We start from the raw sequence: 11893 nt of genomic DNA, 5'->3' as shown, positions 1-11893 counted from the left end.
TGATGGGATCTGGATTGGGATTGCATTGAATGTATAGATTGCTTCGGGTAGAAATGACATTTTCACAATGTTCAATCTTCCTATCCACGAGTATGGAAATGTTCTTCCATTTATGTAGATAAAAGATCCACTTTTGTACGCATTCCAAAGAAATGTGATCCCACAGAATGCAGAAATTATCGAACAATATCATCAATATCACACACAAGTAACATTTTGCTGAACATAATTCAAAAACAGCTGCAGCACTATTTTGACAGAAATGCAAGCCGGATTCAGAAGAGGACATGGAATGAGGGCTATCGTTGCTAATGTGAGATGGATCCTGGCTGAAAGCAAAGAATACCAGAAAGATGTTTACTTGTGTTTTATTGACTATGCAAAAGCATTGGATTGTGTGGATCATAACAAATCGTGGATAACTTTGGGAAGAACATGAATTCCAGAAGACTTAATTGTGCTCATGAGGAACCTGTACATAGACCAGGAGGCTGTTGTTCAAACAGAACAAGGGGACACTAAAAGGTTTAAAATCAGAAGAGTGTATGTAACGGTTATATCCTTCCACCATACTTACTCAACCTGTATACTCAGCAAATAATCCAAGAAGCTGGACTATATGAAGAAGCACGTGGCATCAGGATTGGAAAAGAATTATTAATAACCGGCAATATGCAGATGACACAACCTTGCTTGCTCAAAGTGAAGATGACCTGAATCACTTACTGATGAGGATCAAAGACTACATTCTTCAGTATAGATTACATCTCAACATAAAGAAAATGAAAATCCTCACAACTGGACCAATAAGCAACATCACGATAAACAGAAAAGATTGAAGTTGTCAAGGATTTTATTTTACTTGGATCCACAGCCAACACCCATGAAAGCAGCAGTCAGGAAATCAGATGTTGTAGTATGCTGGGAAAATCTACTGTAAATGACCTCTTTGAAGTGTTAAGAATAAAAAAATTATCTATTCAAAATGGCTGATACCAGTTCATTTCAGCTCACTAATGCTAGGATACCTATCTTTATCTGTTCCATTTCATTTTTATAACTTTCAGTTTTCCTAAATTCATACTTTGTACATTCCATCTTCTAATTATTAACGAATGTTTGCAGCTGGTTTGAGTCATTTTGAGTTATGCTCCATCAGCAAATGAAGGTCCTGAAAGCTCAACTCTATCCATGTTATTAAAGGTTGATACTACTTTGAGGAGGAACCTCTTCCCCAGTCGTATTTTCAGTGTTTTCCAACCTGAGGGGCTCATCTTTCAGCACCATATCAGACAGTGTTTCACTGTTACTAGTAAGGTTGTCAGTGCCCATTTGTTCTGAAGTGGATGACCCTGTCCTTCTTCCCAGTCTGTCTTTGTCTGGAAGCTCCACTGAAACCTGTCTAGGGTGACCCTACAGGTATTTGAAATACCGGTGGTATAGCCTCTAGCCTCACAGCAACATGCAAGCCACCACAGTACAACAAACTGACAGACGAGTGGTGGAAACTGCCATTAGTTGGTTGCAATTTGTGGAAAACATAATACTGCATTTCTTTTTTACCTAGCTACATCCCTCACTAGTCTGTCAAATACTAGAAACAAACAACAACAACAAAATCATCTCCCAGGCCTCTCAAGGAAATACAGTAGACTTTCTATCATGTAAAATCATGGTTGGATTAATGATTGTTTGGATTACAGAAAAGGCCAATATGTATGAGGGAGATGTATATTTGTTTTAAAATAGCACTAAAAGATACCTGACTTTATTCCCAATCAGAAAACCTTTGATATGAACCACCCACTCCTATTTTGCTTTTTAATAAATAGAAAGTGTAAGTTAGAAAAAAAGCCAGGGGTCACCTGCTCCTACCTCCAACCTGATACAAGAGTCCCGTTCACTGCTGTGTATCACAGAGCATGGATTTTAGAGTTAGACAAATCTATACTCAAATCCTGGTTCTAGTGCTTCCCTGCTACTGACCTTGAGCAAACTGCTTGACTTCCCTGAATTTCAACTTCTCTGTAAAATAGTAACAACCCCTTTACGAGCACTACAAACAGCAATGTTTGTAAAGCATAATAGGCCTTCACTAAGTACTGCTTTCCTTTCCGGATCTTTCACCCTCAGAAAACACTCAAGCTTCAAACACAGTGCCCAGAAACAACCACAGCACCACAACAGTGGTCTGACCAGCCCAAAGCCCAGAAAGATTATTACCTTATAAAACCTAGATCATGAGGGCAACTCAAACCAACAAGCATTTACTAAGTACCTACTAAGATCCAGCACTGCAGCTGATGACCAGATTGGCCTGCTTTTTGTACATTTTGCTTTGTTTTAGTGCCAATAAGATAAAAATTGTCAGGACAGAACATAAACATTTATTTAGGTTAAGGCTGACTCAGGATGTAGAGTATATTTTCTTGGGCTCAGAGCCAGCAACCTCAGATCACAGCCTCCAAAAGTAAGGATTTGGGTGGGGAAGCAGAAGAGACAGAGTGATTTAGACATTACTTCACAGGAGGTATAACGAAGGCAGGAACCTTGGCTTACAAAGCTGTGGACTGCCTATGCCTAAGAGCAGGGCTCAAGGAGCTCTGGTGGTATAACAGTTAAGGCATCTGGCTGCTAAACCAAAGGTCAGTGGTTCAAACCTGCCAGCCGCTCCACAGAAGAAAGATGAGGCAGTATGCTTCCATAAGGATTTATAGCCTTGGAAACCCAATGGAGGTCGCTGTGAGTCAGAGCTGACTCAATGGCCAGAGAGTAAATGTTTTAGGCTTTGCAGTCTATAACGTCTCAGTAGCAACTACTCAATTCTGGATTTAAAACAGCTATCAATAATAACTAAACAAATGAGGTGGATGTATTTCAACTAAACTTTATTTACTACAACAGGCAGCTATTCAAGCCAAAGCCCTTACTTTTCCTAGTTCCTCACTCTCACTCCTATACCCAGCTAGTCATCAAGTCCCCTTGGTCAGTAAACTAGAGCTCTGAGCAGTTTGATACTTGTGGCACATATACTGTGGATTTGACTCACTCACATCTATTCCAATCTTTATCAGATGCAGCTTTCTATATTGCAAAGGTACAAAGTTAAAAACTGCATTTCCCAGACTCTCTTGACCTAGGTTCCAGCTGTGACTCAAGCTGTCAATCAGCCATACCCATAGGAGTTTTGAATGGGGCACAAAGTGGGAAAAGAAGCAGAGTACCAGGTATGTCTGGATCTAAGAGCTTTATCAGTGGCATCCTGACCCAACAGGCAGCTTTCTGATCACGGCAGTAACAGAAACTCCTTTGAAGGCCCTGTTCAGTGGCGTGACCCTGAAATTATTCCTGGTAATTCATCCTGGTCTGTTTCTTCAGTCTGGAAGCTCTGGTGGCATAGTGCCTACGGCATTTGACTGCTAACCAGAAGGCTGGCAGTTCAAACCCACCAGCCACTCCTTGGAAGGAAGATTGGGCAATCTACTTCCATAGAGATACTGCCTTGGAAACCCAAGGAGGGGTTGCTATGAGTTGAAATTGACTAAATGGCAGTGACTGTTTTTTTTTTTAAAAGTAACAATTCTGTGAGCCATTTAATACTCAATAATAAATTTCTCTCAGATTAAATTAGTTAGAAGTCTACTTTGTTTTCTACAGATGAACCTTCAGCCTAGGCCCTTAAAGATCATCTCCACCCAGATTGCCTTTAAGCGAGAATTAAACTTACATTTTGTTTATGCCACTATCATTTTCTTACCTACCCTAACTAATATACAAGGAAAGAAAAAGTGAAAATAGCGTCTGGTTTCATATCATCAAATCTAGTCATGAACACAAAGAGCTTTTCTTTTAAATATGCTCAAACAACAATCTAATCCAAATATAACAGATCATACAAACCATTTGTCTTAGTTCTCTAGTGCTGCTATAACAGAAATAGCACAAGTGGATGGCTTTAACAAACAGAAATTTATTTTCTCACAGTTTAGGAAGTAGGATTGCCCAACCTTCCTTCCGAAGAGTGGCTAGTGGCTTTGAACCGCCAGCCGTCTGGTTAGCAGTCAAGTGCCTTAGCCACTATGCTACCAGAGCTCCCATAGCAAGCATAGAGTTAGGATTTACAACAGGTATTCTGGGGGGACACACACATACACAATTAAATCCATAACACTATGTGTAAGCCAACACATTTAGGAAAACAAGTCTAATAACCAACACCAGAAATCAAAACAGTCAAGGTGAGTATAACAACAGTGCAGCTAAATCAAAGGAAAGGAATGATCCTCCTACCTAATGGTGAACTCCAGCAGCTCCTGGGTTCCCTGAGGATCCAGGTGCTGAAGACTGTATACCCGTTCAAGGCTCTGCTGCAGGAACTGCTGGGATGGATCCTCATGAGGCATGATGTTAGGAGAAACAGCAGATGACACCAGTTTTCTACCTGGTAACTAAGCAAATATTGCATGGTTATGGTGCCATCAAATTTTGTGGCTCAGCTTCTGGCCAAACAAAGGAAAAGACCAAAAAGGTTAGCTAATCCTATAGATAATCTTCTTCCCCTTCCCCAGCTTCAGTGGGAAAGAAACCTGTACACAGAGAGGCAGAGAGCAAACAGTCTCCCCAATACAGGCACAAGCTGCCAGGAGAAGAAGAAAAGAAAATTGTGTAATATATTCTATTTCTAACAGAAAAAAAATGGGTTAACCACAGGAATAGGACTTGAAATTAATCTCCTGTCATATTTATTTTTAAATTTTATTTGGTCTTTCACTTCACGGCAGAGTGATTATTTAGTTTCAAATAAGTTTACATAGGGAGCTCTGGTGGCATTGTGCCTAAGGCATTTGACTGCTAACCAGAAGGCTGGAGGTTCAAACCCACCAGCCACTCCTCAGAAGGAAGGTTAGGCAATCTACTTCCGTAATGATACTGCCTCAGAAACCCAAGGAGGGGTCATTATGAGTCGGATCCAACTCAATGGCAGTTGAGTGTGGTTTGCTTTTTGAAGTTTACATATGAAGTTTACATTGTTGTTGTTGTTATGTGCCGTCGAGTAGGCCCCTACTCATAGCGACCCCTCCTTGGGTTTCCAAGGCAGTATCACTACGGAAGTAGATTGTCCAATCTTCCTTCCGAGGAGTGGTTAGTGGATTTGAACTGCCAGCCTTCTGGTTAGCAGTTAAGTGCCTTAGGCACTACGCTACCAGAACTCCTGAAGTTTACACAGCATGCTATAAAAATTTTTTATATTAGGGTAATTATAAATCATTGACCTTACTGTTAAAAGTTGTTAGCCTTCAAGAAATAGGTGGGGAAAGGAGGGCAAAGAGAACTTTTCATTTTGTACCTTCTGCACAAGTATGTATGTACCTGTGTACATATATATATATAATTCTAAGTAAAGTCATCTAGCATCACCTCCATAGGGATGAGTTAATACAAATAAAGAACTTCGAAGAGTGCCTGGTACACAGTTGGCATTCAATACATGTTTGCTATTATCATCATTATGGTCCATTTAAAAATTTTTTTTTAAATATTTCTAGGCTTTAAAAATAATAAAGGTTATACAGATTTTATTATTAAAAAATAAATGAGTACTTGTTCAAAATCATAGTTTTACATAAACTGTTGAAATTCTTGGTCTAAAACACAATCTTATTGGGCCATATTAATTTTTTTCCCCTAACATCACATAAGCAATAACCCAGGAACACTAAAAATGAATTTTGAAATGGTAAAGGATATAGAAGCAAAAGTACATAAGAAATAGGAGAGAGTCCAAGAGAGAAAGAAAATGAGTAAGAGGTTTTCAAGACTATGTATTCTGCTTTCTGCTATTAACAACCACAAACCACCAAAAAAAAAAAAACCCTAAAGCAAGGACTCAAAATATTGTCAACATACCCTTAAAGCAGGAACAAGATGAGAAAGACTGTCCCGGAGGTAGGCGTAGTGGCGAAAGGTATGATCTGAGAACAACGCTGGCATTGTTGGGCAGGTTTTAGCAGCATTGAAAATAAGAACCAAAACGGCAATGTCTGATATATCAGTGAGTTAAGTAAATCTGGGATTACAAAAGCTTGATCTTGGCCAGAACTCCCACAAATAAATCCCCATGAAGTGACACTGACTTTCAAAGAATCAAAGAAACATAAATTCAAAAGAGATAAATTTCCTACTCCATCCACACCCCCAATTAAATTAGCAAAGGTTTTATTAAAATAATGGCTGATGCTACTGAAAACACCAAGACATAAAAATCTGTATACAATGCCTGTAGAAGTATATACTGGCACGGTCTTTTTGGAAAATAATTTGTTACCAAACAGGAAGAAACGAAAAAAGAAACATAAATTCTAACCTTCCTCAGAAGGAAAATTGGGAAATCTATTTCTGCAGTGATACTGCCTTGGAAACCCAAGGAGGGGTCGCTATGAGTCAGATCTGACTCAATGGCAGTGGGTTTGGTTTTTGTCTTACATATATTCCTATGGCTGAGTCGGCAAGTCACCTTTCCAATAACCATTTTTCCCTTCTTTCATGTTAATGGAATACTGATTTTATTCTAGATATCTTCTAACTTCCTATCTGCATCTCGGACTTGATGATCAGAGCTCTAGCAACTATCTTGGGTAACTAAAAATGGTAGAACATAAAAACAGAAAATACCAGGACACCGAGAATAACATGGAGCTACTATACTAGCAAAAGTCTGCTTACCTCCAGACTTCTTTTATATCCAAGAAAAACAAAATGTGCAGTTTGTTTTAGCTGCATTTTGGGGGCAAACTGTTATAGCCAAACATAATTCCTGAGTAATACAATCCTCCAGTGATCCTGAAAAGTATCTGTTCTGGTTACCTAGTGCCACTCTGACAAGAATATACCAAAAATGGGATGGCATTAACAAACAGGAGTTTATTCTCCTACAGTTTGGAGGCTTTAAGTCCAAGTTCAAAGTGCCAGGCTCTAGGGGCTGGGTGAAAGCCCCTCGACCTTGGGCTTCAGCTCTGCCTCGAGCTCCCGGCTCTGGGTGAAGCTAGAGGTACCTCTTGACTCAGGCAGCTACTAGATGCTGAGGCTAACAAGTCCAAGGTCGACAAATCAAATTGCACAGCCCCGATGTTACCAAACCACATGGCAGGCCATTCATTTAAGTCCACTGTTAAGTCCCAAGGTTGGCAGAGCATGGCAGGCTGCTCAACAACCCCACGTCTACATGCAGGGTCCAAGCATGCCATTAGCTAGAGATTGTCCCCAAGGCTTCTCCTTATATACAGGAAGCAGACCATATCCTAAAGGCAGCTACTCAGCTGCTTGTGGTAGATCCCACCATGGAGCTGATTGCCAGTCTCATCATGGGGAATAACTACCACCAGCTGCCCAGTCACTTAACCAGGCCCAGCCAAGCTGACATACAAATTTAACTACCACAGTATCTTAACACAGTAGGCGTCCATACATTAAAAAATAATAATAATGTGAAAAGAACTTAATATTTCAGAGTATTTCACTATATCTTTCAAGACCAGAAATAACACTTAGACCACAAAGCCCTCTCTGATGAGCTGAATTTCAAACAGCTGTAGTGTTGCATCTTTTCAGGTTCTGAGATGTGCCTTGCTCAGAGGTAAATACAAATTCAGGCACTAACTAGTAACATCAGTAACACAAAAAAACCCCAAACCCACCACTGTGGAGTCAATTCTGACTCACAGCTACCCTATAGACAGACCAGACCTGCCCCATAGGGTTTCCAAGGCTGTAATCTTTATGGAAGCAGACTGCTTCACCTTTCTCCCACAGAGCAGCTGGTGGTTTCAAAAAAAGTTTTCCAAACCCACTGTGATAGTAAACCAATAGAATTTAAGGAGAATACAATGATGACCTTATAATAGATAGTTATTTGGCTGATCCCAGTGTCTCAATCCACACATCTAAACTTTATCAAGGATGTGCACATGGGGCAAAACAAGCTTCCCTGGGAGAATGTGGATTCACGGATGTAAATTTATCCCATTCCTAGAAAACAATGCAGTTGCCTGCTATGCTGCGCATGGCTAGCTATCTGAATATATATCAAACCCAGAGTAATCAAACAGTCTAACTCAAGCACTCCCCTCAATGGACCAAATTAAGTGCAGAGTAAGACATAAGGGAAAGAGCACAGGCTTCAAAACCAAAGAAATCTCATTTTAATTGCCAAGATCTGATACTTGGAGAGTTATTTAACCACTCATAGCCTTAGTATTCTCATTATAAACTAGAAATATATTCCCTTCCAAGGTTGTTTTTAAGATCAGTGATAACATGTCTAAAGCATTTAAACAGTATATGGATTATAGTAGGTGCTCAACAAATGGCAAAAATTATTATTAGTATTAAATGCCAAACATGGATTACTGTGAAAACAAGATTAAAGAGAAAAGTAACCACTAGGTTTCCTTAAAACATACTCTTTTATCTAAAAGAAATTTAAAAAAATAACTCAAGCTACACAGCAGAAAGAGATGCTAAAGTGTCCTGCCGAGTCAGCAGGTTCTATCCTGAGCACAGAGGATACAAGCAGGATCATCCATGTCTGGTTCAGCTGTGTCAAAAAACGGATGGGTGCTCAGAAGCTCTGGTACCAGGGGAAGGACCAGGGTTGGATGTCGACTTCCCAGAAACTTCAAGCACCTGAAACAAACAAAATGAGAGAACCCATTTCAGTAGTTTAAGCAGTGCTTTAAAAAGTACTAGGAATTGATGGAACCACTGAGACTATGACCCCTAGCTGCCCTTCAGGCCTGGAATTGAACCCACTCCTGTGGCTTCCAGCCAAACAAAAGACAGGCATATGAGCTGAATATATACATTAGGTAGATACACTCCTTGGAGAGATCAATCATGGGAGAATAGAAAAGAAAGGCTGTGTATGCACAGGGAGACCGCTCGGGGGCAGGAGGGTATGGGAGGGAAGGACATAGGGAAGAGGTAACTATGGGGAGGAAGTAAGAGGGTAGCTGTTGCATTGTGGGAAATTACAGTCAACGTCATGAGACAAAGTCTATGTGAGCGGCTGTATGGAAAGTAAATTTGCTTTGTAAACCTTGACGCAAATCACAATAAAAATAAAAATAAAAAAAGTACTAGGAATTAAAACCTAAAAACCTGGTTTCAATTATCAATCCATCCATTTTTGCTAACTCTATAACTTTAGATAAGTCATCAAATTATTCTGGACCTTGGTTAATTCATCTAAAATGATGGATTATTACAAAGACTAAATAAAATAAAAGCGCTGGGTGTGGGAAATATTATTCTTATTTGTCCAACAATCATTCATTTCCCCATCTTCCTAGCCAAGAGATTTTATTCAGGTATCAGGTGGGAGCAAAGTGCTCAGAGAAGGCAGGTCCAGCATGAGGGCTGAACCATGACTGGTCTAAATCCATCATGGCAACCTCACTTTCATTCTCCAGTGACTGGTTTTCAGATGGTCAAGTGAACCAGTTCCAGTCAATGGAGCAAGAGGGAACTCTGTTAGGGAGCTTTGCAGAAATGTTTTCCTGACCAATCAAAAAAAGAGAAAAATACATGAGGGACCACACCTTCCTTTCTGTCTTTAGATACTGTCTTAAAACAGCATCTTGTGACTATGAGGAGAAAGCTAGTTGTTTTTTTTTAAAAGCAGTTAGTATGTAGCAAGATGTGTGGTACACAGTGAGAACTCAGTAAAATGATAGCGTCTTAACTACAGAAAGGCCCTTTTAAGCTATAAAGAATTCTATACTGCTGACAATTATGTATTTTTATTTGTTAGGATCTGATTTAGGAGGTTCACTGAAAAGAAATATAAATCTTAATCTCTACCTCCAGTGGAGGCAAAGATGACCAACTGTTATTTTTGAAATAAAAGAACTGTCAAATGAATGATACATAAACTCTACTTTCTACCTGTCAAAAGTGGAAGAGATACTACTAATATAGAAAATTTTACACAGATAGGGCTTCACCAGGGTCTGGAGAACAGGAAGGATGGCTAAATAAATAAATAAATACTATAAACAAATTCATGAACATATGGGGCATGGAAGTAATTTCTTCTAAAGAATTTGATCTTGTTAGGACAGCACACTTTCCCCCCAGAGCTAATATTTCCTTCTGTGTGGAAATCCTTGATTAAAGAATTTGCTGGCTTCTCTCAGCCCTTTATGCACTGTGCCTCAAGGGGCATTATACACATTGTAGTTTGCCCTCCAAGTGTCACTCCTTTATTTTGTCTCTCATTCTGTTCAGATTTGAATAAGGAACAGAAGTGCTACTTATTGGGTCCCCTCATAGACCCCTACAGACTTGGTCTTCTGTAAAGCTAGATTTAATTCTGACTTTTAATATAGTAATTTGTTACTGTCTCAGCCGCCACCTTATCTACATATTGATTGCTTCTCTCTCTTCTTGCTATTTGAGGGCTAGGTTTCTGAGTAAAATCCATTTTTAAATCTCCACAGCACCCAATACAGTGATTGGGTTAAAACAAATACTCAGTAAAAAAATTGATGAATGAACTAAAGATATATAAACAAAACAACTTTCTGCTCAAAACTCTCATTTATGTATCTATCTTGAACAAAATCTTAAAAATGTGCCACTGTGACAATTCCTTCTCTTATCACATTTTTTTTTTCATTTCTAGAAAAAAAGCCACCATTCACGAGAAGAGATAAAAAAAATTAAGTGATAATTAGAAAAAGAGACTTCAAAATCTTTTGGAGCAATATAAGGTTAAGGAGGTTTTTCCCATAGTAACCCAATAAAGACAGCCATACAGAAATATTCTGAGTGGACGATATAACCCACAAATCTTATTTTAAGGTTAGAAGAATGTTCTATGAAATACTCCCTAACAACCCCTTCCACCAAGCAGAATTAATCACTCCTTCTGTGTCTCCAAAGAACTACAGTCAGACATAGATGTCTGCCCCCACTTCAACACCACATCCCAAATGACTGAGTGCTCCTTGAAGTCAATCAATAAGTGTACACTAAATTGAGCTGAACAGGACAAAAACAATACAAAGAAATTACAAGACAGAAAAGCAGACATCAAAAATGTTACCTACAGCAATATCAATACCCCCTTGGTATTTTCAGTTTTTAATGTATCTTTCAAGTATCTGCTTTGAAAAAATCTTTTTCGAAATTAATAAATAGTACTCAGAGTGACCTCTTCACATAAGGTCATTTAAATACAGAGGTACTAGAATACACCTTTTATAGTAAATTTATGCAACTAGTTCTTAAAACAACAATAAATGAACAGTGTCAAAGCTAATATAATACAAGAGATAACCAAGAAGAAATAATGATAACTATCCGATTGTACATCAAAGTGCCAGCCCTACCTCTACTCTCTACAATTCTTGTACAATACACAAAAAGGAAAATAGTGCTTAACACTCTATAGGAGAATAGGAAAATCTAACTGAATCATTTCTGACCGGAAAAATGAATAAATAATTAAAATGTGATATTCAGTTTAAGAATCCAACTCCTGACAGTCTATTTGGTTGAACTGAATCAAATTTCTAAATTTAGAACAACATACAAAGGCCATACCTTCCATCTATGACAACCCCACGAAATCATGCCAACGTTGTACATTTACCATATTCTAAGACTCAGTAGGCAAATGAGTAAAACAACTGAAGAGGAGTCCTTACTTCCAAATGGAGTCCCTATCAGTAGGGTACTTGGTTAAATTTTTCAGCAGCTCCACCAGTGCAAGATGAATCCCTTCTTTGGTTGAAACATTAGTACAGCATAAGAGTTCATGAAGAGCCTCTCTAATGTCTCTGGAGGAATCCTTAAAAAAAAAAAAAAATAATAATAATAGTAACAATAATAA

The 11893-nt window shown here is 38.8% G+C and overlaps 1 protein-coding gene across 1 annotated transcript in view; it reads right to left on the bottom strand.

Moving 5' to 3' along the window:
* The window catches only part of INTS4 (integrator complex subunit 4), a 174688-nt gene that overhangs the window by 36216 nt on the left and 126579 nt on the right, over positions 1 to 11893 (bottom strand). Inside the window, exons 14-15 of the mRNA XM_042780954.1 lie at positions 5908 to 6041; positions 4291 to 4448 (exon numbers count right to left, since the gene is read on the bottom strand). Of these exons, the coding sequence (XP_042636888.1) occupies positions 4291 to 4448; positions 5908 to 6041 (292 nt within the window). The remainder of the gene's footprint in view (positions 1 to 4290; positions 4449 to 5907; positions 6042 to 11893) is intronic.

Source organism: Orycteropus afer, unplaced genomic scaffold, assembly GCF_000298275.1.
Source record: "Orycteropus afer afer isolate SDZICR_OR568_19922 unplaced genomic scaffold, OryAfe1.0 scaffold00074, whole genome shotgun sequence".
Lineage (NCBI taxonomy): Eukaryota > Metazoa > Chordata > Mammalia > Tubulidentata > Orycteropodidae > Orycteropus > Orycteropus afer.
The sequence above is the reverse complement of the archived record's forward strand: the minus strand, read 5'-3'. Positions and strand labels throughout refer to the sequence as shown.